Here is a 27,017-nt window from a genome sequence, read left to right as displayed (position 1 = left end):
AATCTTCCCATGCAAACTGCAACAAGGAAGACAATGATGACAGTTAAGCTGTGGCCACGGAGGCCAGACTTTATTTAAGAAGCTGACCAGACTGTGTAGCTTCTACCTAAGAGCTTTGGAAATGCTTGATGAGGCAAGTTGTGGGGTTGGTAGTTTTTAAATACCCTTGGAACACAGAAAAATTCCTGGAGAATTGAAAAACACTAGTTCTTTTTGAGCTGAAACTAATGCTGCCTTGATGATAGTAAATGAAATTATTATATATACTACATTATTATTGTTTTTATTATATACTGTAGTAACTGTAATCTACTGAAATTCATGTGTAATAGAAGAGCTGAAAAATTTTACTGTCTTGGATTAATTTTATGAAGTGGAATATAATTTAAAAAATGATAGTGGCAAGAGAAGTGGGGAATGGCTGAAATAAGTTTCAGGCAGTACAGATAGGTTTGAAGATTGGTAGAAGAAAAAGCAGTGTAGTTAAAGCAGTATGGAGGGACCTGTAGGCAAAAAGATACCCACGCTCCAAAAACAAACAAAAACCCCCCAAACCCAGGCAAAAAGAAGCTTGTGTTAGGAGAGTGAAAGGTTAAAACTGTAGTGGATTACTTAGGGAGTCATCAGAAAAGCAGAACAGAAATCTCCTTCAAAATGGCTTGAAGGAAATTGATTTTCTACTTGTACTTAATTACAAAAAAAAACCTAAAAGCTTTTTAGGTTCTTTAGAAGCTTGCTGGAGAGTCTGGGATTGTCTTCAGAAAAGACTTTCAGAAAAGCATCATTCTTTACGAGGATGAATGAGAAGTGTTCACTGAAGAGGTTTTAGAAAAAATGGTAATGCCCATTTAATAACCCTCCAAAACCAGGTAGCAGCACCAGGAATGCCTCTGTAAAGCTGACAAGCCATTGCTAACCATGGTGTGGAATCTGATGCTTTATTTTACCTTGGTCTTGGGGGAAGAGGTGATGATGTGCACTGTAATGCACACTCTTAAAAAGGGTGTTGGTGTTTAGCAGGTCCTGCAAAGGGGTAGCAGTTACAGAAGCATCTGCATTTTTAGAGGTGTGACCAGTATACTCTGGAGGAGGATTGACTTGGCTTTCAAGGAGAGAAGTAAGGCCTCAGGTTAGAGGTGTTTGAAGGTATTACAGAGGTAATCCAGGAAATTCAGTTATCTGTGGGAGAGGAGAATGATCCAGTGGGGTTTTTGAGCTTGGAAAGATGCTGGAATGAAGTACAACCTGCTCAGACTTCTGTTGTGTCACAGCACAACTACAGAGCGTAAAGCAAGTGAGGAAGGTTTTTTCATGCTGTGTAAATAAGCATCATACTTACTGTCACAAGACATTGTGGAGATAAAGATGTAGCTTTCAAAAGGAGTGATGAAATTCAAGTATCCACAGCTTCACTGAGCACAAACTTTTCTGCCTGAAATTTTTATTAAAATCTTGTGAGGCATGCAAAGATGTTTTCTCCCCTAAAAGTCCACTGTTGTTAGATGGTGGAAGCAGTATTCTGGACAAGGTAAACTTCTGGTCTGATTTAGGAAGGTGTAACTTCTGAAGTCCTCTCTGTATTCCACAGAAAGATTGGTCAGCTCATGACAGCAACTCTTTCTGGCCTTAGAATTAGTAACAAGACTCCAGAACATCATATGCTTTGCTGTCTGTAATAATAAATTAACAACCTGCTGGTTTGCTTTTTGTAATGCCTGCTGTTACTGGTTGAAAAGGGGATTGACAAGTGGAAGTACAAAAGTCAAAAAGAAATATTAATGTTTTCAGGTTGGAAAGCACTCAAAATGTTGTTGGGATTGCCCACTAAGGCAGCAGAACATGACTATGGTGGGGTACTGTGTTCTGTATGTGTATAGAACCAGCATTGCGTGAAAAGCTTGCTTTCAAGAACTTCACTTCTAGTCATAAAAATGCTTTTTAAACTAACAGCTTTCTTCTGCTCAGTAGGATATGATTTGTTGGACGTGTAAGTTGACCTGGAACCAGCAAGGAGATGACTAAGTAGGAGGAAAATGGTTTTAACATGCCTCTGCTTTGCCAGGGAATATGGAAACAATAACAGATTTGTCAAGTCTGTGGGTCAGCTAGCCTTGTAGTGATATATGATATTTCTCTGTGCACGACATACTTGGTGTATTGAGCTGTTTTTTTCTGAAGCATCATTGTGCTTTAGAAATGTGACTCTTTCTTTGTCCCAGCTGCTGTTTGTCACCTCCTGGTCATGCTATTTACTGACCAGATGTGTGAGTAGGTGGGAGATTTGACGTCTCGTCATCATGGCAGGCACAGAGGTGGTCTGTGGTCTTCCTTGTTTTATGGTGTAATTGGATAGGCAGGACTGTGCAGTGTTTGGCACTTGCCAAACCCTTTTGGTCCACACACTGGATCTGTGCAGGAGGCCTTCTCCTGTTCTCCCATTCCTGTTTTCTCCAGCCACGACGCCCCCGTGGAGCCCTCCCTCCTCATGCTGGGGTGTGTTGTATCACTCATGTGCCAAGCAGCCTCTTCCCAAGGCTCCAGACAATCCTCCACACAGAGGATTCCTGGTGTGCTTCCTTCTTTGGAAGAGAACCAGCAGCTTGAAAAATGAGTATTCAGTTTAATAAGAAATGAAAGCTCTCAATGCTGTTTTCTTTTCATTTAAGAGCAGAACTGTGCTCTTGTGGGGCTGGGGAGTAATAATCCCACAGAAGAAATCACTGGAACACCATTTCCTCAGTGCAGAAGGGATAGTACACCAGTGATTGGTTGCTCTGAGGTATGCTGGCGGCCAGGTTCAAGTTCTGGATGTTTCAGGAGCGAGCCTGAACCACTCAGTGACCTCTGTCTCTCCCCTTTTTGGCACTTGTAAGAGTGACCTAATAAATATGTTATTGCAACAGATGTGATCTCATATCCTCTTACAAACCACATGTAGACCAGTCACTGAGGGATGGCCCTGTTCAGTGGAGAGGTCAAAATGTGGGACAAGACTTTAAGAAGGAAGCAATGATTTTCAGGAGGGGAGATTTTTACTAGTACATTATAATAATATAAATAAGATTTGCTAAAAAGCAAATGCAGCAACTTAATTAAATAATACAATGGATTTGGTTGGGAGGATGATCAGATGGTTGGGAGGTTTTGGTTGGGAGGATGATAAGATGATCTTTGAAGATCATCTAGTCCAACCCCCTGTCATGGACAGAGACATCTTTCACTTCCTTTCACTAGATGAGGTTGCTCAAAATCCCATCCAACCTTACCTTGAACACTTTCAGGGATGGTACATCCAACTTCCCACCACACTCACGTTTACAATGTTTAAAAATATGTTTACAGTGTCTTCCTTATGTCCAATTTAAATTTCTTCCTGTTTAAAACTATTGTCCCTTGTTCTGTCACCTGGTAGAAGTCTCTCTTTGTCTTTTTCACAAGCCCCTTTAAATATTGATAAGGTCTCCCTGGAGGTTTCTGTTTCTCAGCCTGAACAACCCCAGCGCTCTGTCTTTCCTCACTGGAGAGGTGTTCAGCCTTCTGACCTTCTTTGTGTCCCTGCTGTGGCCTCACTCCAGCAGATCCATGTCTGTCTTTTGCTGGGTCCCCAGAGCTGGATGCAGTGCTCCAGGTGGGGTCACACCTGAGTGAGGCAGCGGGAAATGTTAGTAAGAAATGTTAAGATTTATAGCGTGGTTAGTAAGTGGTTACAGTGAGCAGCAAAAAATGGTGGATTGACCTTCTGACAATGGGAGTTCCTGCCAGGCTGCCTGGCCTTTTGGGGCTCTTGTTTACTGTACTTTTTCCTTTCTTGCAAGTTGAAAATAAGCTAAATTGTTCTCTGGCATTGTCAGCATTACCCCAGAGGTCTTTGGAGAAGCTGATTCCTTTGGTTTCTCCCTACTGCATCACCCAGAATAATACCATAGTCTATCTTTAAGCAGCATATGATGTTTGTTTTTTATGCCTAGTCCAAACATTTGTACTGGATTGTATTTCCCCCTCTGCTTCTTATGAAGGAATTCCAGCTGAATAGGGAATGTCTCCCTTCACTCGAGCTTGTGTTTTTCAGAATAGGAAATGAGAGGCTTAGGTTTATTCATTTTTGTTTTAGCATTATGTAACCTGTGCAAGGCTGTAAGTACATGAGTTTAAGTAGCATGTTCTTTATTAGCTCATTTTACAGTCCTTGGCCTGTTCCACTTCAAAATTCTCATAAGAAGCATAAGTTGGCCAAAGTACATACTTCATGTTAATTAAATCTCTCAAACAGTGTCTAATTTTCTTTTTCCTCTTGAAGCTGGTGAGAGATTAGTAATAAAAGAAAATTAGTTGACTGATAGCATCATGTATTTGATCAGTGCAGAGACAGGATAAGTGCCTCAGGTGTACGGTGAACTCTTCATTCCTGTGTGAACATTCAGCATATTAAAAGTTGACAACATTATTTGGACATTCATCCTGACAAGATAATATTGTAAAAGATCACAATTTGTGAACTAAGGAAGCACTAGAATATGAAACATAAACAATTTTTAAGAAGTCTTATTTCATTCAGTGGTTTTGTTCCTGTCACAGTTTTGTACTCCACCTGAAAATAGATTTGAAAGATCTTCATCTAAGATTTTGTTTGAGATTATTCCTTCCAAAATATAAAAAATAACTTGATTGTTGCTAATACAGGATTTTGAGACTAAATGGTTTTGTTTCCTCTTCTGACCTCTTGACTGAGGCAACACAATTGTAGTGGAAAAATCAGTAAAACAAAATTACCTTTTTTTAAATCTCTTATGGTGAGGTTTTGTGTGGAGAGCAATTGAGAGCATCCTGGGAGAATAAAATGTTGAGTGTTGATGAAATGTAAACCTGCTTCTTCTTCATATTTGATGAAGTTACTGTCCTAGTTTTATTTTCATTTTGGTCTGCAAATGTTTTCAAAAAGATTTTACTTGCTCATATTCATAAGATATTTCTAACTTGCTTCTTGGTTTCTGTCTTGTGCTTTAGCAAGAACTCAATGTCACCAGTTGTAGCTTCCAATAGGCATGGGGGCCATTCCAAATACTTTCCATTTTCCACTGAGGTACATTCTTAGAAGATCTTTTCCAATCCAAATAACTGGCATTTATTACTTTTTAATTGCTTAGTGTGATACTTGCTTACATTCGCTGTTTTAATGTCTTTTCCTGTCTGTAAAATGAGAGTCCCAGAGGGCACATGCGTGCAGTCACTGAATTCAGTTTACATAGCTTGATGGATGTTTTGGGAAAAGCACATTGTGTGTATGTGCAGTTTGTCACAGATGATGTCCCAACAAGAAAAGAGTTGTGCTAATGCTGAAGGAAAATGAAATGAAAGTAAGTAAACGAAATAGCAAAAAAAGGATGGCTTGAGAGCTTAGTGTCATTTTTTCCAGCTGCTGTGGGGAAGGTGGTCAATGTGGCACACACATGCTTGAGCTCAGCACACATTCTCAAGTTGCACTATGTAGGCAACAAACAATGGGCAGGAGAAATTTCTCTGGACAGTTTTGCTCCTCTGAATATTAACCAGTGTCCCACTTTAAGGTCCAATGTCTCTTTTTTTGGTAAGCTTTTTTGTTAAACCTGGTCATGAAAGTAGGTAGGGATCTTAATTCCATACTAGAGAAACAGAAAGAGGTATATTGCTAGTCTTTGAGAGTATAAAGAAAAGCCTTAGAAGGTAAAAGAGTTCTGAAGCTCTAAAAAAGGCAAGGTAGGCAAAATGCAGACCCCAATAATTTAACTTAAGGTGGGCCATTTGTTTACTCAGGTTTATTTTGGGGGACCAGTGAATTTTTAGAGCTCTAGTCTTGGCAGTGTGAATCTGTTGAAAATAGTATGACTCCAGTGCCCTTCTGAGAATGCAGATTTCAACTCCTTCCTCTTCTGTCTTACATAAATTAGGAGAGGGCTTGTTCTTCTCAGTTTAGGGTTGCTTGTGGAGGAGAAAAAACAGGACTTGCACATTGCTGAAAACTGAGGAGATGTGCATGATGGACCTGCATTTAGTGTCAGTTTAGGCTCTGTCAGGGAGGGCCATGCTCTGTGGCAAGCTGTTTTATGCACTGCTGTAAATTCAAAACATCCTTAAATGATTCTGAATTAGCTTTTCATCACCCCTCATAAATCTTCTCCGTTGGGTTTGTTCTGCTGTATTGTATTTGTGGGGTGCCCCATGGCAGGAAGGAACAATGCATCTGACTCCATGTTCTCAGAAGGCTAATTTATTATTTTATGATACTATATTATATTAAAGAATATTAAACTAAACTATACTAAAGAAAACAGAAAGGATACTTCTAGAAGGCTAAAAAGATAATAATGAAAACTCATGACTCTCTCCAGAGCCCAAATCAGCTTGGCAGTGATTGGCCAACAAGGGAAAACAATCCAAACCAGAAACCAATGAAACAACCACCTGTGGTAAACAATCTCCAAACACATTCCACATGTGAGCAAAACAGAGGAGAAGCAAATGGGATAAAATTCTTTTCCTTTTTCTCGGAGGCTTCTCAGCTTCCCAGGAGAAGAATCCTGGGCGAAGGGATTTTTCAGAAAAGGTGAATGTCACACTGCTGTCTCTTGGATTGCAGCTGAACCAACAGCATGAGCAGTCAGATTAACTCTGGGTCTTCCTTTGCTCTGCAGGACTCCTCAGTGGACAGACATCTCCAACCAACACCAAGCTGGAGAAGCTGGACCCGCAGCAGGTGCTGCAGCTGTGCCTGCGCTACCAGGAGCACCTGCACCAGTGCGCAGAGGCCGTGGCCTTCGACCAGAACGCGCTGGTGAAGCGCATCAAGGAGGTGCGGGGCGGGCTGGGGTTGGGGCCAGGGCTGGGGCCGTGCTGCGGGGCCGGGCATGGAGCTGGCTGAGCTGCGACAGCCCAGGCACGCCAGGGCAGCCCTGCAGCTGTGCCCTGCGAGCCCAGTGCCCAGGCTGGCACTGCAGGCACACCAGGGCAGCCCTGCAGCTGTGCCCTGCGAGCCCAGTGCCCAGGCTGGCACTGCAGGCACACCAGGGCAGCCCTGCAGCTGTGCCCTGCGAGCCCAGTGCCCAGGCTGGCACTGAAGGCACACCAGGGCAGCCCTGCAGCTGTGCCCTGCGAGCCCAGTGCCCAGGCTGGCACTGCAGGCACACCAGGGCAGCCCTGCAGCTGTGCCCTGCGAGCCCAGTGCCCAGGCTGGCACTGCAGGCACACCAGGGCAGTCCTGCAGCTGTGCCCTGCGAGCCCAGTGCCCAGGCTGGCGCTGCGGCTCCTGCCAGGCTGGCTGCGTGCTGGCTGTGCCCCAGGAGGCCTGGCCATGGACAGCAGCTGCTCCTCTGGAATGGCAAGGGCTGCAAGCAGCTCTCCAAGGTGTAAAAGATTAGTGAGGGTTTTAAGGTAGTGTTCCTTTTTTAGGTCTGTACAGCATGCATTTTATTGTGCTCCGTGGTTAGGCTCTAATTTAAGGAAGGAAGCAGTTATCTGAATACCTCCTGTGGCTGGAGAGGGTAGTACTTCAGTGGATTTGCAGAGCTAGATGTGTTCTCAAAGCCCGTAACGTGCCATCTCATTTCTGACCTCTATGGCAAAAAGGTCTCCTGTGCTGCTGCTGTTACCACTAAACCATCATTTGGAACACTGATCTGTTTAAATATTGAATGATACTGTTTGGGATTGAATTAATTCCTGGGATGAGCATCCTGCAATGAGATTCTCTTTCTCATGTGTGACTACTGATGTTGGAAGCAGTAGAATGGCTGTCAGATTTTTTTTTTTTTTTTTTTAATCAAGAGTCTGGCATGACAGGGAATGTTGCGTGAGGTGTTTTCTCAGATACTCCCAGATGTGTAGAAGAGCTGGTGAATTCTGCCTATCTCAAAAGTCCTTGAGACCAAATACCTTTTCAGTGTCAAAAAAATGTTTTTGAGCATGTGGTTAAGTTTTATTCACCAAGTATAAACACTGACCTTGATTTGTTGTTGCTCTATTGGCTTAGAGTTAAGAAAATCCCACATGACAAACTGGGTAATAAATTTGATTCATTTGCTGTTTTGAGAAGCTGCTGTCATCATGAAGTTGTAAGTCCAAAGTAATGTGGGAAGCATTAAAAAGGCCTTTTTACTTTGGTGTATCAAGATCTGAGGCCAGCTATTACACAAGATGTAAAGATATTTGCAGATGTTGGTGACTCAGATCACACAATCTCAGAAATGGGATTTAATTGCCAGCCTAATGACAGTGTACTGCATTCATCCAAGCAGATTGTAATTCTTTTGGCTGTTAAAGCGTGAGAGGGAATAGTGACATGATTTAAAGTCATGGTAGACACCACCAGAGCAATATTCATTAATTGGGTTTGCCTTCTGTAGTGCAAGTGGCAGAGTTACTTTCAAATTAGCTACACTGGTTTTCTTCTGGTTCATAAGGCTTGTGATTATCTTTCATCTAAAATAAATTTAATTATGATACTGATAGTCTCACTAGCTTCTTTATAACAGCCTCCTCCGACAAAGTGATGGAGAAATGGGGAATTCTGTAAGTCAGAGAACTGACAAATCAGCTGTGGTTTGTTTTTGGTTTTGGTCACAACTTCTAAGCAACTTCAGATGCTTTCAGTCCCCCTGCCAGATCTGGTGGGTTTTTACTGTTCGTTTTCCTAATAATTTTTAAATATTTTTCTTGCTTTGGCTGTTCTGCATGTGTGTTCTGGAGGATCTGGGTGGGACCCACTTGGCTTAAATCATTCTTTCCAAATTGTTTGGGCTCTCCTTGATGCACTAAATTGAACCACTGCTGACAGTTGTTGACAACCCAGGGTGCAGCTGAACCAGAGCAGGGGATGTCTCTCCTTACAAGTGCAGACAAAGGAGATTGCCTTTGGCTTCACCCATTTGTCAGCAATGATTTTGTTTTGCCATGTACACAAAACTTTGACTCTTAGTAAAGCGTAAAAATGAAAGAGAAAATCAAGTGTATTGTGAAAAGCAGAATGTGTGCACAAGCTGGGACAGTAAATTCTTTTATCCTCATTTTGGTAGCCAGTATTTCCCTTTCCCTTTCTTTAACCCTGTAAATTCTGAAGTGTTTTTCTTCTGGTAATAGATTTGTCAAGTGACTGATGTTTTTAACTTTCTACAAAATGTTGGTCAGCTTCAGTCTCTGACTTTCCTACCTTTTGTCTGAGGTATGTTCACTTCTCAGACTCTAACTGTACTAAAAGTCCTGCTGTATAATACACTCACACTGCCTGCAGCCAGGATTTTTTTAGTCTTTCCTTGACAAAATGTCCAAGAGCAAATATCTTTTGTTCATTGTCTGTGTCACCAGGAAAGAAGTTTCCTGGATTCTGTCAAAACTCAGAAGTACTGCTGTAAATTAATTGGCCCTCAATAATTCAGAATTAACTGTGGTGGTTTGCAAATCAGCACAAGTCTGAATTACAAGGGTTCTGAATAGGAAAAAGAATGAGCTAAAGAAAAAAACCCTACTTGCATGACAGTAGTGACTGCAGGTCTGAGCAGACCCATATGTGCCTTCCTGCCTTCAGGGAGCAGTGCAGTCTAGCTTTGCTCTCCATCCCATTTCCCAGTGTAGCCAGAATTTCTTTGCAGTGTTGGCTGCATACATATCTGCTCCTCCCTGTGCAGCTTCCAGGTGGCTGTGACTGTTCTCTCTTGAGCAGAAATACATTTATCCAAGAGGTTTCTTGAAGGGAAAAAATTGAAGACAGAATGGAAGGTGATTGACTCAGGTGCCTTTTTTCATAGCAGCAGTTGTTCGTACCAAAATGAGTTTTGGTTTTGGGAAGGAGTGATTTACTTATGACAAGAGGTTTTGTCTTCACTGTCAAGAAAAAAAAAGGAGGATATGCTTGCATCTTTTTAGAGAAAATACTATAGATTTTCAGTGTAACTCATTGGAAGTTTTGAGGAACTCCAGCTGCTGTGGGTTTGATAGAGCCACACATGCTCTCTTCACCAGGAGTGTCTGCTCCAGTTTTGTGATCTGCAAAACAGGGTTTGTGACAAGATGAGTTTGAAGGCAAATGTTGGCCAGCTCTAAAGGTTTGAATGGGGGAAAGCAGCAAATAAGTGGGGAGAAGACTACTTTACATTAAGACCTTACCAGTGGAGGATATCTGTTTTGGGTGCCAGGGAGAGAATTTCAAGGGTCCTGTGACAGGGGATGGTGAGTACCAGGGAATGGGGAACAAGTAGAATAGGTAAAAGGTGGGGAGCAGAGCTAAATTTTCAGAAAGGACCCATGATTTTGTGTGCTTTCAAAATAGTCTAGTTTCAGTGCCTTAAAAAAGGATTATTGTGTGCACAATGTACTAAGCTTCTCAAAAATCACATCTTACAAAATATCTGAAGGTAAGCTTACAAAAATTACTTGTCACACATGAAAATTGAGGCCTGTCTTCTTTTTATGAAAGCAGAGAGGAAACTGAAAGCCCTCTGAGCTCCTTTCAAAGAAACTTTGAGTGAAAAGATCTTCAGCATTTCTTACTAGACTTCCAGCATTGTCAGTGGGGTTGAAGCTTTTGAAGTATTTGATGTACCCTTAAAGGCAAATGTAATTCCTACATACTCCATTGTTTAAGATGTATTTGGAAATGGGTTACTGGGAGGGCTCTGATGCTTTGCCTTGAAAACAAATGTTGATGCAGTGTTGTTTGTAGCTTTTATTATTACCACAGGAATCCCAGACTGCCAATAATTTTGAAAACAGAGCAGTTTTTACAATACAAGGTGAAATTTCAAATGTCTCAGTTTAAGCTGGCACACATCTTTGGGTGGAAGTTGGGGGAAACCCCCCACATTTTAAAATATAATAAATATTACTTTTATATTTGTGATAGTTAAATGAATCTTGTCCAGGCAGACATTAATATCAGTAATTGGTTTGCCATGCAGCAAATTGCAGTGTGTGGCTTGTTTCATACCTATAAATTATCAGTAATTGGTTTGCCATGCAGCAAATTGCAGTGTGTGGCTTGTTTCATACCTATAAATTCTTCTGTGGGAGGGCTGGCTGTGGTAGGGACAGCTTGTAGCAGTCTGATGTTCCCTGCTGGAAATTGAAAGGCAAGGTCCCTTAAGGTGGTGGTAAAGGGAAAAGCTGTCCTAAGTGCAGGATACTGTTCCACCACCAGGAATGAATGAGATCTGGGCCAGAAACTTTGGCAGGACATTGCCTGGCTGGGGACTGTGTCAGCCACAGCTGCAGTGAGACTCAAGGTGCACATCTGCTGTAAGCACACAGAGCTTCTACTGTGTGAGACACCACAGGCACTTCTCCTGACTCCATCCCTCCATGGGCAGAAAAATCTGAAGTGCCTGGGATTCATCCCATGCTCCAGTCACAGCTGAGCAGTGTCCCATTCAGGGAATAGACTCAAATGAAGAGCAAGTTTCAGGGAGGTGTTTTTTGCCTTTGGTTGGTTTTGTTTCAGGACTCGTCTGAGTGAGGTCTTTATTGCCATTTCCTCTTAGTTATGGTTTCCCTGTAGGTGGTTTCAGACCTGAGTTTCCAAAACTGTTTGTGAGATCTGTTTTCAGCAGATGTGCCCTGAGAACTTCTGACTAAACTGAATTAGGCCAGGAAAAGATGAATAGCCTTACTAAGTCCAGAATGCATCTTCAGCTTCAGGCCTTTCTTTGCTTTAAGGCCCATATGGACCAGCCCATGATGCTACCTTTCAGCTCATTAAAGGGGAGGGCTCAGGGAATCAAAAGTAAGCCTGTTAAAAGAAGCGTGGCCAAAGTGAAATTGAGATGTATTTAATTTTGACACAACATATAAAGATGTTCTAGATGAGGCTGTGTTAACTTGCAAGCAAAATTGAACTTTTTGGTTCACAGACTTAAATTACCAATGCCCCAAATCCAGGGAAAGGGGTCCGAGATCACTTGTGCTGTAATATTTCTGAAAAGGGGAAGAACCTCAGTTGAAATGCCACTTGTATTTTCAAGGGATTTAATGCCACACTGCCCTTTAGAAAAAAACTAGGGAACGTTGTGTTCTGTAAGAAATAAATACCTTAAATTTAGTCTTTGGCATCTTGGAAGTTGATGGATGAGGACTGTGGCAATCCAGCTCTTTATGTCTCCTCTCATCAGCAATGAAGTGTTGTTTATAAAGACTGGAATCTCAACAGGCACCATCATGCAAAAATAAATGCACAGGATTATTAAGCTGGAAACATGTTAATCTTCATGTCCTTTAGTTGATCTTGCTCATTTTTCTCCAGTCTGCTGTGCAAGTAGCTTGAATACCTAAGTGGTGGGGTGGTGTCTTAACCAGCCAGCACCAAAATGTGAAAATGCTCTTGAAAAGGCTTCACAATTGTTACTTTAATATAGAGAATTAATGTCTAGCAGGTTATGCCTGAGGCAGATGGTCAGTGCTCTGTTGTACCTGAACTTTATGAAGGGATCTAGCAGTTATAAAGGAAAAGGCAAGATTGTTTGCACTGGTGGCAGTCTGAAATCTGTTTTGCTGACATGCACTGCTTTGTCTGGTGTCATAAAAAAGACCAGTCCCTTGCTCCTAGAATATATGTGTGTAATCAGTTCCAGCATGTTCCCTTGTCTTGTGCTTTATGGCCTTTTGGAAAAAGATCTAAACCGGAATCCTTTCCACAACTGAATTTCCAAGGAAGAAAATTAAGCTTGAACAAGCATCTAGCAGCCAGCAATGTTTGTATTATTATAGAGCTTAGGTGCTTAAGAAACTATCACTGAACATCCCAAGTCTAGCATGCAAAGCCTTTTAGTAACACTTCCACTGGGATTAGTGCATGGAGTTTATGTTCTTCAGGTACCAGAAGGAACATAATTCAGTTCCTTCTCACAGCTTGCTTAAACTAGGAAACTGGATTTCTTATTCTAGCCTTGTTTTCCCAGGTGGAAGAACCCTCCCACAACCCTCTGCCCCAAGTTTGTAGAACTTCAAATAGGAATACAAAGTGCTGGATTTCATTCCAGAGCTAGCAGACTTGATGGTGGACTTGGGCATGAAAAGCATTTGAGATAGGAAGAAAGCAAGTATCAACCTGGGGTGCATCACAGCTTGTACTTGCAGGAGAAAGGAGAGGATGCTGATTGTTTTGCACAAAGCTGAGGGATCTCATCTGACACATTGTGTGCAATTCTCATAATGCTCAAACACAAGAAAAGGGCTGTAAGGATGTCTGGGGAGTGGAGAGCCTCGGGGAGGAAACTGGAAAAGCTTTGCTCGTTTGGCTTGGTCAAATGACAACAGAAAATAATATGATTTCTCTTTCTAAATCAGTTTGGCATTAATGTAGACTAAAAATGGCCTTCTCCCTCCATGAAGGATTGTGTTGATACAGGAAAAGTCAATTCACAAGTTTCATTCTTAACTGTTAACCTCCTGTTGCAGTGTTGAATTGAAATTTTCAAGGTGTCAACTCTGCCCTAAAGTGAGAATTGGGCTGGGGTGTGGATGTGCCAGGAATATTGGCTAGAAGCTTTGTAGCAGTTTAATCTTAGTTTTAGGCAGGTTAGCCAACTGTACCTGTAAATATTTGCACTGATGACTTGAAGATGGTAGTTGGTACTTGAGGGAGCAGGGTGAACCTTGTGTTGGCAATCCCATAATGAGCATGGTGGCAGTAATCAGATGTGATCTGCAGAGACGGCTTCATGTTGAAAGCATTACAAAACCTTAGTGCAAGTAATCTGCCCATCTCGCTTTTTATGAAGGGTAGGGTTTCCTAAATGTTTCTGTGCCACTGGGGCATGAATGCGTCTACATCAGAACATTTATTAACCATTATTGCAATGCTGCTCTGAGGTATGAAACATATGATTTGCTATTAATGAATTCCTGTGGGCATTGCTCCTGACTGGATGTGTCATCTACCTTTAGAAGCCTGGATAAAATGCTGAACTATAGTATAGTAGAATTCCCTGTAATCACATGTATGAACTGTGCCAAAACTGTAGTGAACTGGACAAAAAATAAAACTTTTAAACTTTATTTTTTTTAACTGGAACAGCAAATGATGCATTTGAAGAGTGACTGCTGGACTTGCTGCAAATTGTCTGAAAGATAAAATCCCCAATCAGATGAGTTCCAGCTGAAAAAGAGGCTCAGGTAGCAGTTGTAAAAGAAATCAACATAACAGCAGTATATGAAAAAGAATTTATAGGAGTTTTAAACATCAGAAAGGATTCTTGGGTCATAGCTTTTCCTTTTGCTTTATCCAGTCTAGAGAATTTAATTCTTCCTTATGCCTGACATAAGACTACACAGAAACTGAACTACTTACTTTTCAATTACAAGTTCTTCTACCAGACTGTAGTACAAATTTTCAAATGCCTCTTGCATTTGATCAATTTCTTCTAGAGATTCATTAGTAGACATAAAAAAGAGGAAAGAAATACTCAGCTTTCTGTGAATCTTGAGGCTACTGCAGCTGAATATAATAAAAGTGAATGCTCAGAGTGGATCAGAGCTGGCACTACTGTCACACTGAACTTTTGTGTGAATCACTGATGTCTGATGGTTTGTACTCTTGTTACTGCATTTTGAACAGCAGTCTATAGCCTCAGCAGAGCTTGGTCCGTAAACGATACACAGTGCTCAGGATTTCCTTGAGGCTTTCCTGAAGCCAAAGATTTACTGTCCAGATGTTGGGACCTCCAGACAATTGCTGGGATGTCTGAGCCTTCAGCACTGTGGAAGTATGGTGGAGTCAGCCTTGAAAGTCTCTCTTCTGGGAATGAAGGAGTAGATCCTCCCTTAACACCAATGGGGTTTACTTGGCTCATTTCATGTGCTTTTCAAACATGGAAGGAAGAGCTACAAATAAATATTTCAGGAGGTTCTCATGTTATCAGTGACTGACTTTGTTAGAACTGACATGCCTTTGAGTTTCCCTGGTGAAGGGAAGTTGATTTGGGTTTCATATGAGAAATGCGCTTGGCAGGAAAAGAGTAAAAGCTTCATCAGGGCTGTCAGGTGTCCAGAAATCCCCCAGTCCTGACTGCTGGGCTCATGTCCATGCTCATCTAACACTGCAGCCTTCTTGCATGTCTCCAAGGCATGCAGAGCATATGGGGGGAGCTCTGATGCACCCAGATGTGTTGGACTGGCGGTGTGAGTGTGTCAAGGGTGTGTGAACCCAGCTTTGCCTGCAGTTCCCCAGAGAAAAAAGAGGGAGTCTTAGATAATCCTTTTAGCACTTCACACACAGTAGGAAATAGTTAAAGCTCAGCTCCTTTGCATTCTGTGAGAATTTAAGAGCATTTTCTACTTAAATATAATCTTCTTTTAGTGTGTCTAACCCTGACTAAACACAGCAATATCATTCCCTTCTGAAAGACTTCTGTAGGACATGTGGAAAAGAAGACCTACAGCTATCAGGTCCCATCTGTGAAGCTGAGAATAAATAGCAGATGGCTTGCAAATGTAATGATGCTGTCTATTTTCACCCTGAAATGAGAATGGTGGTGTTTTCTGAGAAGCATCTCATTAATGATGGTGGTCATCTCATTTCAAATCAAAGCTTACTTGTGATGGGAAAACCAGATTGCTTAAAGCTAGTCATTGTGACATGTTGAAAGTACAAAACTGAAATTTATTACAAAATAACCTCCTAAATAACATTTATAATAAATAAATGTAAATAGCATTTATAATTGCTGTTGTCCTGTAATATTCAAGTAATGTGTTAGCAGCATAAAATCAGGAAACGAGGAGATTGAAGGTTGTGTTTTCTAGCAGAATTATTAGGTAGCCTGAAATAAGAGTTGTGCAAGTTGTCCTTAAGCAATAGATTTGTAACAGATACATATTTTTTCTTTTCCAGGAACAGCTGATTGAAGACAGATCAGGAATGTGTTATTAATTACTGTGGAATTGTATTCCACAAAAGAGAGGTTTTGTGAGAATATTGCACACACAGGTGCAATAATCTTGTTTGGGTGGGGTATTTGTATTTATTTTTCTTAAACTTGGTTATTTAGAATAGGTATGGAAGCATTTCTAATGCTCAGGATGTAACTTAGCATTTTTAGCCATGATAAATTTTAGAGGTGAGTTCTTAGATGGATGTAGATTGTTCTACAAAAGCAGCAAATGGCAGCTCTAAAAAGGTGTTCTTATTAATCAAAGACAACGAGCTAGAAATTACTATGACCTTTTCTTGGTGACAGTTTAGAAAGCTTACGAATAAAATTGGGTCTTTTTTCGTTTGTTTCCTTTCTGCTTTTTCAGGAATCTTGTGCATTTGAATCTGATACAGCCACAGCAAACACTGAGTTTGATCCCAGATCACACTCATGCAGGGGGAGAGATGGTGCTTTTAGCCATGTGACCCTGCTGGTTTGTGACTGTCAGGCTGGTAGTCAGGCCAGGTCACGGGCCAGAACACCAAACCACTGAAGAGAGAGGCTGGGAAGACTCCATTTGTTTGGAGGACTTGGGTGCAGAACTAAGCTTGTGCTTATTCAGCTCCTTTGAAGGAGGATGGTGTGACAGCTGCTTTGCAGTGCCCGAGTTTCACTTGTTGTGAAAGTAGTTTAGCTGTTTTGAAAGACAAAGATGTGGGTTGAGGAAAATAGAAGTAAAGACTTACCAGTAGAATGGACTGTGATAGGAGATGTGTCCAAACTGGAGGGCTGGCTGTCAGGTTTCGCTGCCCATACTCTTTCACCTCTGTGAAGTGGAGCCCTGCCTTTTTTAAACACTGGGGAGTCTGTGGGTGCATTAGGTCTAAGCAAGAGGAAGGTATTGTTTCAGTCATAGCTTTGGAACTCTTTTTTTAGCACCAGTCTAGCAACCATAACTTAATCTGGGCCTGCCAGTTGGCAGAGGGATGCTCGTGGCTCTCAGGCAGGGAGGGCTCCAGTTGGGGCTGGGAGGGAGGTGTGGGCTGAAGAGGCCACGCTGTGTGGGAGCGACAAATACCTCCTGTTTGATAACACAAGAGGCAGGGAAAGACTGACATAAAGGTGGAAAAGCTTATTTCAAGAACAAACCTTCTTATTCTTTGGAATTCTAAACACTTTTGTGTGTCCCAAGGCCTCCCAGATTAATCAAATTTACAGGTGCAGCAACTTATGTTGATACATGTTTTCATGTATCTACTGTAGAACTGAGGGACTAAACATGGATTTAATTTAGATCTTTACCTTGATGTACCCATTAATATTGCTATAATTCAGTTCCAGAGCCAGTTCAAATAGTTCCTCTTCGTTCTGTAGCTTGACCGTGATCTGTGCAATGCTTAGACAGAATAACCCTTGGCAACTGTTTACAGAAACAACAGATCACAGAGGGAGCAAAAGGAATATTTTGGCAGTGGATTTGATCTTAGATGAGATAAGGAAATCCTAAACACAAACTGTAGTTGTTTATCTGGCCGTGGGGCAGAGGAAGGGTACAGCTCCATGAGAGCTGAAGCTGAAGAGAAGGGGGTGGGATCTGTGGCTGGGCATCTCTGTTCTGTACCCTGGCACAGAAACTGCCCAGTCAGGTTATCACTTCCCAGTGTGTGCTGGGTGGGAGAAACAGGGGATGTTTCCAGCATCAGGAAGTCATTGTGATCTATTGTGCTGACTTTGCGTGACATTATCAAAGAGAAAGGGGAAGAGAAAAAAAATCCATTCATTGAGCACATTTGTTTTCAGGCAGTAGAGAAAGAGGAGCTGTCTTCAGTTTGAAGTGTGTTGATTGAGAAGTATTTTCACACCAGCACAGGGTAACTAATATTCCATGCAGTCGTGTTCCCGCCTGCCACGTTCTGATGTGGTTTGTGTGCAGCTGCAGGAAGATATTCCTTTAACCCCAGTCAAGCACCTGACAATGTGAAGGAAAGGCTGCTTGTGCTCAGAGAGCTGTTCTAGAAAAAGAATTTTCTGGAATAAGGACTGCAGCTTAAGAGCTGTCTGTTTTGGAGGGGCATTCATAGGGGACATCCATAGGATGGATTTCCAGCTGAGAGGAAATTGTTGGGACAGAAGGACACATGCATGTCTGGATGAGCTCTTGAAGGCTGTTACTAAATGTGGGGGAAAACAAAAACATCTTATTGTCTTTTTGGCATTTTAAGAGGGACTGGAGAAGCTGGGAATGTCCGAACATCCTCTTGTGAGATGTATTTGTTTTGTTATGAATGTCAGCAGTGCCTCTCTAGAAATTTGATTCCGAGTTTAATGAACTTCTGATTGCATTTGCATGTTCTGCAACCAGGGAAAATGTGTCTAGCTGCAGTTTTTAGTCTCTCAGTCATTGAACTAACAAGATATGACCTCTGTTTCTGAGAGCTTAGGACACTCACGTGCCCATGACAGGGGTAAGAAAAAACCATGCCAGGTAAGAACTGTGTATGTTTATATATACGTGTGTGTGTATATATTATATATATGGGCACTGGTTTGTTTTCAGTGTGGTCTCTTGAAAAGAATTGGGCATTGGCCAGTGCTGACCTCAGTCTTTTTGTGGGCTAAATTAATGTCTTTATTCTGCTTGGCAGTGTGGGCCAAGAAGAATTTTTAAATGAATGCAAGAATTTATGGTGTGCAAGATGTCTGACAGTATCCTCAGTTGTTTTTGTGTTTCATCAGTGTGGTGTTACAAATGGGCCTGTGTAATGTAGAGGAGACTCAGGGCTGACAATGTGAATGGTGTAGTGGGAGGGGCTGTGCTGGGGCCCTTTTAAGTGAGGAAATATCCATCTTGCAGTGTTGTTGGAAGTAATTATTAATCTGTTTTCATTTGATGAAAGAAAAGCCCAGTAGATGTTATTTCATGTTTAAATGTGAAGCTGAGGCATAAATTAGTGTCCTGCTGATGATAATCCACAGAGGAGGCGTGAGCTTTGAAACAGAAAACAGACACAAATTCTGAATCTAACTGGCTGTACAAAAAAAGTGTGTCATGCTGGAGGGTGAGTTTTAGGCTTGTCCATTTTTATGGATGTATGCTTCTGAAAGAAAAACTGAAGAAGCACATCCATCCTTTTTGATGTAGGAAGGGGAGAAAGATCCTGTCTTCTACTCTGGGCATGTCCAGCCTCAGATTTACTGCTTTGACAGGAGGAATGATTTTTGGAAAGAAATACCATTTGCATTAGGAGCTCTCAGCCCTTCATTGAGAACTCATCTTTTTTCTCAACTCCAGATGGGGCAGAACCTCTTGCTTTGATGAAAATTAGGACTCCAACATCACATGCTGGGCTCTGCCCTCTGCTTTCTTCTGTTGCTTCTTAACAAGCTTCAAGTCCATCCTTTTAACTCTCCAGAAACTTTGTTGCACCACTAAGCTGGGGATGTTTGTAGCTTACTGAGTGGTGATGTTTGAAGGACAGTTTGGTTGCCAGGAGCTGGTGACAATGCTGCTGCTTCATATCTGTCACATTTGCTGGGTTCAGGGCAATAGGGTTCAGAGTTGGCTGCAGCTCTGGTGGCCTGGCATCGTAGGAAGCTTGGAGCAACCAGAGCAGAAACAATGGCTCAAATAAACACTCTCAGATGGTTTTAGGACAGTGAAGAACTGCTGGCTCTGGGGTGCCTTGTTGGGCTTCCTGGAGAGCTTCACAGTCTGGGATGGGCAAGAAAGCTGAGACTTAAATGTTTTCCAGATGAGAATGTGGCAGGGCTTTGTGGCAGGGATGTGGGAGTTGATGGGAAATGTTCAGAGAAGGCAACTTCACTCCCTGACCCTCAAGGGTGTCTTGGACTGCCTTGGCTGTAGGCAAGGGACCAGACTTCAGCTCCCCTTTTCCAGGTGCTTTGTATTGCTACTCTATGAAGTATGAAATGAAATAGATAGGAATGAGGTGCATTCTTATTCGTGTTCCCTGCTCATTATGGATTCCTGCAAGCCAGTGTTAGTCTCTGTGGTGGGTAAATAGGGCTGACCCTCCGAACCTGAAAGCCCCATCTGAGTGCCAGAGGAATGGGACTGCATGCCAGGAGAGATGAAAGCACTGGCACTGGAGGAGCTCACTTGGAGGGGGAGGAGGTAGGAAGGATGTAAGTGTGTACTTAGGCCTGCTTCAAGGAAAGCTGAGAGAAAGAAACATTGGGATTTATCTCCAGGAATTAACATGTAGCTTCCTTTTTTTTTTTTTTTTTTTTTTTAATAGTTAAAAAGACCAGGTTCAGAGTGAGTAAAAATTGACCTTTCCTCACAAGTGCTCCATTTCAGTTCTCCCTGTTGTGTCTCAGGCTGTGCAGCTGCTGTGGCCTCCCTCAGCGGGCAAACTTGGATGGTAGGTGTAAGGAAACACTCACTTCCACCCTTTCTCTTTCTTGTGAGGCAGCTTTTTTTATAGTTCTTGTGAATGTGTCCAAAGGTAGCAAAGTGCTTGGAGGTCACTCTGCATTTCTTCTTCCTACTGCAGGTTAGTGTCAGCTTCTCCCCTTGTTCCCCATCAGTAACTGGATGTTACTCATACTTACACAAGGAGCCTAAAAGGCAGCAGATAGAAATTACTGGAATGGAGAGAAAGGGGGGCCTTGGGTGTTTTTTGCTTGGAAGCTTGGTAGGTGCCAGCTTTGCTTCTTGTACAGTGCTGTGAGGCCATGTGGAGAACCTGCCAGTGGAGGAGAACTTCAGAACCAGGAGGAGGTTTCTGCCTCCCGTGCTGGTCCATTTAATGAGGCATGCTGGCTTTTGGCAGGCTTCCCACGGGCTGCCCCTCCAGGCCACTGTCTCTCATTAGGTAGGATATTTTTAGGCACTGGATTGAACTTGCTGGTTGGTGGTGGTCTGCTTTTTACACACTGCTCTTTACAGAGCTAGTGCCAAGCTACTAAATTATTAAGCTGGGGTTTTAATAGAAACCCCTGTGTAGGCTTAAATTGTTTCCACTCTATTTGGAGTTTCCTGCTCTGCTGGTTTTTATTTTGTCCCGTGCATGAAGGCATGGAGGAGGGAATTCACAGGAAAGCACAGAGGCAAAGAGGAAGAATTCTGCCTGAGAGCAGTAGAAAGTACAGGCAAAATAAAAGGTCAATTGGTACCATATGCAGCTCTTTTGGAGGTGATGGGGGAAAATGCCCCCTAATCCCCATGACAGTTCAGCAGAAACTTGTGTATTTATTTTCAATGCTGTTTGTAACTTAGGTTTCTCAATAAAATATTTTCTTGCCCGACTGTTTTTGACTTGACCTCTTCCCCAGGGCTTGAAAGGGACATTTGTGAGCACATACAGCTACAGCAGTTTATCCCCAGTGTCAAACCCTGCTGCCACCAGTGGGATGGCAGAATTCTCTCTGCTGCCCTACCTCCCCAGTGGGGCCTTCCAGTGTTTAACCACTCCCATGCTCTCCTCCCTTGTTGCAGGTTCTCCCCTACAGACCCACAGCACTGGACACGGGGTCAGGATTGCACCTGCCTGTTCAGTGCTGTGTAAGTCAGGTCAGGTCAGCACCTTGTGTTTTCTTAGCACTGCACTGATAAATGTGTGTTGTCCTGTGTGACAGGTATGGTCACTGTCCTCCACCAGATGGATTGACTGTCACACAGTTCAGGAGAGGGATGTTGTTTGAACCTGTGCTTCTTGGTAGACCAGGAGTTCTCAGCACTGAATCTCCGAGGCTGCTTCATAGTGAGCAGTGACCTCCTTCCTCTGGGAGCAATTAGATGGGAAAGGTTTGGGAAAACAGTGGGAAGGGGTGGCAGTGGGCTAAAACTGCTCAGTGTGTGTCCTCTCCTGCCCTTCACTCCCTGCCACTGTGGGCTTGTACTGAGTGCCAAGCCAAGGGACTGCTTTCCACAAAGACATCCCAGTTGGAAGAGCCAGTGCACTGGAGTCACTGGGGTTGTTAAGTACAGCTGCAGTGAGCCAAAGTAACCGAGCTTGGAGTGTGCACTTGAGGGCTTGGAACAACCCTGCTCTTGGAACATGTGGTGCATATCTTAGGATATGTAAAGGATATGTATCTTAGCATGGTTTACAGCTTAAACCATCTGACTGGGCTTGTGTGTAAGGTACTGGCAGCTACTGGCTGAATCCTGCCTGGAGATTGCAGGTCTGGCTGAACAGAAAAATGGGCTGTGAATTATAAAGGCTGCCTTCATCACTCAATGGCAGGAACAGCACTGCAGTTCCTGTCATTGTCATCATGCTTGAGCCATGTTTGGGTACTGACTGTGTTTAATTGCATGGCTAATTTACTTAATGTCTCTCCTGGGGTCACTTATAACACTCTTATTTTTGGGTTTCAGGGAAATTAGGGACACTAGCAAACCATTGTGGTTCTCTCAAGGCAGGAGTTTTCCAGATGATGATGGTAATAACAGCTGTGGCTTAGTTGCAGTATAACCTAGCTAAACTGAGAAAAATTAGCACTGGCAACTGTGATAGAGCTTAACGCTTGCAAATGGACGATCTCCAGTGAAAATATAGTTCAGGTATAGGCAGAGGCCAGGGGTCCCCTGGGTTTGGATAACTTGGAGGATGCATTTGTTGGTTTATTGGGAAAACCCTGTCAGCTCCTCTTGGCTCAGTCCTGCAAATGAAGAATTTTCTGATCTGATATTTAGGTATTTGGGTGGAGAACTGAGGTCATCGTATGTCTTCCCTGGTATACAACTATGAATCATCCCATTCCATGATAGACTGGTTATGTACCTTCCAAGGAGCTTCTCTGTACCTGTCTGTTACCTCCTGTTAGTGGAGCATCCAAGGTGGTTGCATTTGGGAAGGACAGTGTGCTGAAAGGTCTGTGGCAACAGTTGGCCTAATGAGCCTTGCTGTGCTTGTCGTTTTTCCACAGATGGACCTTTCTGTGGAAACTCTGTACAGCCTCATGCAGGAGCGCCAGAAGAAGTACGCCAAGTATGCGGAGCAGATCCAGAAGGTCAACGAGATGTCTGCCATCCTGCGGAGGATCCAGATGGGCATCGACCAGACAGTGCCTCTGATGGAGCGGCTCAACAGCCTCCTGCCAGAGGGGGAGCGCCTGGAGCCCTTCTCCATGAAACCCGACCGGGAGCTGAGGTCGTAGCGCTCCGGCAGCTCCCCCTCCTCACCTTCCACGCTCCATGGAAGCGCTTCCAGCAGGCTGCACTGGCAGCGTTGGGAGCGGGCAGCGCTGCTGCCGGACTCTGCCGGGGCAGCGGAGGGAGAGCGGCGTCAGCTGCCGGAGCCGCACAGCCCAGAATCCAGGAGCTCCCTGGAGGAGAGGATTTACCGTTCTCTCAGCTCCCTCCTCTTGCCCTCCTGTCTCCTCTGCTGCTACACCACCTGTGCAGACACATTTGTTTCATTGCTGTGACGAGTCGGGGTTTACAGAGGAGGAATTTCCTTTAATCTGATTTAATTTTTTACTAAAAAAATTCAAAGGGATATGAGGTGTGATGAACCCTCTAACAGGTTTTTTGCCATTGGGGTTTAGACAATTAGATGGCTGGAAGATCCCCTGGCCTTGGAAATACATGTGTTTTATAGGTGAAAGTGTGGGAGCCAGGAATTGGCTTACTAAAATCTGGCCATTATCATAATTAATGTGGTTTGCACAGCAGGGTTTTGGCATGTCCTTGAGGCTCCTGTTTCTATGGGCTCACTAATTTATGAGGCTGTAAAGGAGTAACTGTTCTAGATATGTATGTCTGTTAATGTAAAGCAAACCTTAGTGTTCCTCTCCCCCTTCCCCTGGCAATGTCCCCATGCCCCAGCTGGTGGCATTTCGTGTCCCTCTGACAGGCACCAGTACCATCCTGCTCACTTTGCATCTCAAAGTTGGACACAAGGTGTCTTTTTTTATTGGGACACTCAAGTTACCTTGGTGCTGTCTTTTTTACCAGTGGGGTGCAGCTGCTTCTTCAAGTGCATGAGGGTGGAGGGGAGAGACACGAGAAGTCCTCTGGCTCTTTGTGCTGGGAGCTGGTGGTGGCACGCTGCTGAACGACTGAAGCCAGAGGCCCCTTTCTCAGCCACCTGCTCCAAAGGCAATGGGATGTTCTTGCCTCCTGCCAGGTGAGCCAAGGCTGAAGAGCTCATGAACCCCAAGGGTTGCTGTGTGTCAGGAGTGCAGTTCCAGCAGTGAGGACAGTCAGGGACAACCCAGCTTCCAGTACAGCACAAGGTAGGGTCACTTGCCAAAGACAACTTGCTTCAATATGTCTTAGTACTTAAAAGCATTTATTAAGCAAAAGGTTGTCTCTGAGCATTTGGAAGTAAAAGTGCAGTAGGTTTTTGATTGTAATAATTATTGCCTGGTGGCAAGAAGCAGCAGGCTCTTCTCTTGTTGCATTCCCAAAGGCCATGTATGAGTTTTTATCATGCAGACTGCAGCCAAATTAGATGTGCATCTGAACCACAGTGGTGGTTGGATCCCAGGGCTTGCTGAACTCTATCTAGACACAGAGTCCTGTAGAGGTGAAGCCCCCTGGAATGATGCCCTAGGAAATGGGACTGACTGCTTCAGGGAGGGCAGGGAACTCAGCAGGAGGGTTTTTAGCAAAGGCAGCAGGTCCCCTTGCCTGCTGCTCCCACCCCAGAGGTTTTACACAGTTGTATGTACATAGGCATATGCTGTGTGTTGCCCAGGATAAAACATCAGAATTCCATCCTTGTTCAAGCTTCCTTCCATGTTTTAGACTTGGATTGTTAAAAGCTTACATGAGACTTAACCCAGGAAAAACTGCTTGTCATGGCCATGCCCTTGTGGGTCCTCATTGTCCATCATAGAATGTGTCTCTGCCTCCCACCATCAGACACAAGAATATTGAGCTGCTTTAAATAGTGGCTGCAGCCATTTTTGTCCTCTTTGTCCAGATGATGCTGTCTGGATGTTTAAAATGTGTGACATTCAGCTGTCTGCCAGACGGGATCGTGAGTGTCCCACATGCTGGTGTGCTGGAAGCCTGTGCCAGTGGGAAGATCCTGATACTGGTTGTCAAGGCAGATGCTCTCTTCTGTAAGACACTTCTCTGAGGCTTGTGGACATTTGGCCTCAGGCCATTAAGTATCAGATCAAAGCACTGCTCCCTGCAGTGCTAAGGAGGGCAAAGGAATAGTATTCCTAGCTGAAGGCTGCAGGAGCAAGCACTGCAAATCAGTTCCTTCCTCATTTGCCAGAAAACACCAAGGCACTGGGATGAGAATGGGAAAAACCTTTGTTCCTAGGAACAGTGGTCTTTAAACTTGGGGCTGTGCTGCTGGGTCTCACAGACAGAGCTTCTTGAACAGCAAGGACAGGTGGTGGACGGTGTAATAACTGAAGAAAGAAATTAGAGCTGAAATGTGAAGGCCAGCCTTTTCCACTGCTCACATGTCACCACCTTCATTCCACAGGTGATAGTCTCTCGTATGGGTACTGTAAGAAGCATGCACCCTGAAAATGCCCTTGAACGATGGTTTACAGTTTTATTTAAAACATTGTCACTGCCTTCAGGAACTACAAGTCTTTGACCCTCTTGCTGAGGGAGAGATGTGTCCTGCCACATCTTCTTGAGCTGCTGTTTGTTGCTTGGCTGCTCCTTTTTGGCTTTGCTCCACATGCTGCTTTCAGCTTCAGCTCAGATGCAAGTGATGCTCAGGGTAAGACTGACACTCCCCTCCCATGCTGTTTAGCAGGAGCTTGGAGATGTGACTGGAATGACCTTTCTGCGTGTGAATTTCCTTTTCCAAGCCAAACGCTCTTGAAGGAGGCCTCAGGTATCTTTTGTGAATGTAGCAGCTGTTACTTCTATCACAAATTTAGTGCTATGAACAGTGAATAATCTGGTGTGCTCCCCTGAAATCAGACACTGCTGCCCTTTTCTGCTTTCTGGTGGTGTGTGGTCTGGGTACAGGCTAAGCTTCTTGATACCTGATCTTGTGAAAAGCTGGGGAGCAGGATGAGTCACTGGAGCTGGGATTCTCCTCTGCCCTGAGCTGCTCTGGCCTTCCCCCTGACTCTGCTGTTGCAGCTCCCTCGTTGTGCTGCCACTGGTGCTCCTTGTGTCTCACACTGGTCACTGTCCTGCCCATGCAGAGCAGGTTTGCTTTGTTGTTTCCGTTGTTTTTGTCACTGTATGCATTTACAGGGTGCTAAAGTACCAGCCTACCTGCAGGGCAATTCCTGTGAAGATTTGCTGAAGGGGAGAGAAAAGAGTTTTTGTTGTTGTTTTTTTTTTAATATATGTATTTTAAATTAAATATATTTAAATATCCTTAAATATTTTAAAGTGTGTTTTCCCCTCCTCCAAGCTTTTGCACAGAGAGGGCAGAAATACATGTTTTCACAGGCCCATTGACTGCATGAGCCAGCCCCTCTCTCAGACTGTGCCAGTAGTTTCCTGAGGTACTGCTGTAACATCCCTCCTGTTCCCAAGTTGCCAGAGGGAATTTTGATTGCCAGCCTTGTGGCTGAGCAGTCCATGGTTTATGGGTGGTTACCCTGTTCAGCTTCCTACATGCTCCATGTTCCACAGCTCCAGCATTAAAACTTTTGGTGTGGCTCTTTTCCAAGTGTGTTGTTTCTCCAATTGCCTTATTGCTCATTCTTCACTCCCACTTCCCACTGTGGTGTCTGGGCAGTACAGGCGTATCTCAGCTTTACTTTGCACCCGCTCTGTGGCATGGAGCTGGCTGATTTCAGCTGCCCTGGGGCTGTCTCTGCCATGGGATTGAAAGGAAACATATTCCCAGAATGAAAATAAATGCTGAGGGTTTTTTTTTCCCTCTGATGCTGTCCCAGTTCTGGTTGGCACTGATGTCCAGTTTGAGTAGAAGATGTGAGCAGCGATGCTTGGGACTTGGCGTTGGGAAAGCAGAATGGTCATGAACTCTCACCTGCACAGGTGATACTGAATAATGAAAGAGAGGCAGATTTGCAGGGTTTCTTTTTATTCTGCTCCTGTTTTGTTTTTGCTTTTGTTTTTTTTTTTTTTAATGGCCTGATGCCCCAACCTCATCACTGCCTGTAGTGTCCCACTTTGGCTTTGTACAGCGGTGGAGCATGGTGAGCATCCCTGGGAATGGCAGCTGAAATCCACTCCTCAAAGTGAGCAATTCCTTGCAGCAGGACAACTCTCCAGAA

General features: G+C 43.6%; 1 protein-coding gene across 3 annotated transcripts in view; it reads left to right on the top strand.

Annotated features, from left to right (window-relative positions):
- Positions 1-27,017, top strand: part of BORCS5 (BLOC-1 related complex subunit 5) — a 66,420-nt gene that overhangs the window by 36,299 nt on the left and 3,104 nt on the right. Inside the window, exons 3-6 of one of the 3 annotated variants that reach the window (XR_014616154.1) lie at positions 6,669-6,826; positions 22,767-24,077; positions 25,568-25,651; positions 26,224-26,425. Coding sequence is in view for 1 of the 3 variants with exons in the window: in XM_084205745.1 (XP_084061871.1) it covers positions 6,669-6,826; positions 22,767-22,997 (389 nt within the window). In the remaining 2 variants the exon portion in view is untranslated. Of the gene's footprint in view, positions 1-6,668; positions 6,827-22,766; positions 26,426-27,017 lie in introns of those variants that run through there. The other 2 variants (XR_014616153.1, XM_084205745.1) reach the window with 2 other exon arrangements.

Source organism: Fringilla coelebs (genome assembly GCF_963513975.1).
Source record: "Fringilla coelebs genome assembly, chromosome: 5".
Taxonomy (NCBI): Eukaryota; Metazoa; Chordata; class Aves; order Passeriformes; family Fringillidae; genus Fringilla; species Fringilla coelebs.
This window is presented reverse-complemented; position numbering and strand designations above follow the sequence as displayed.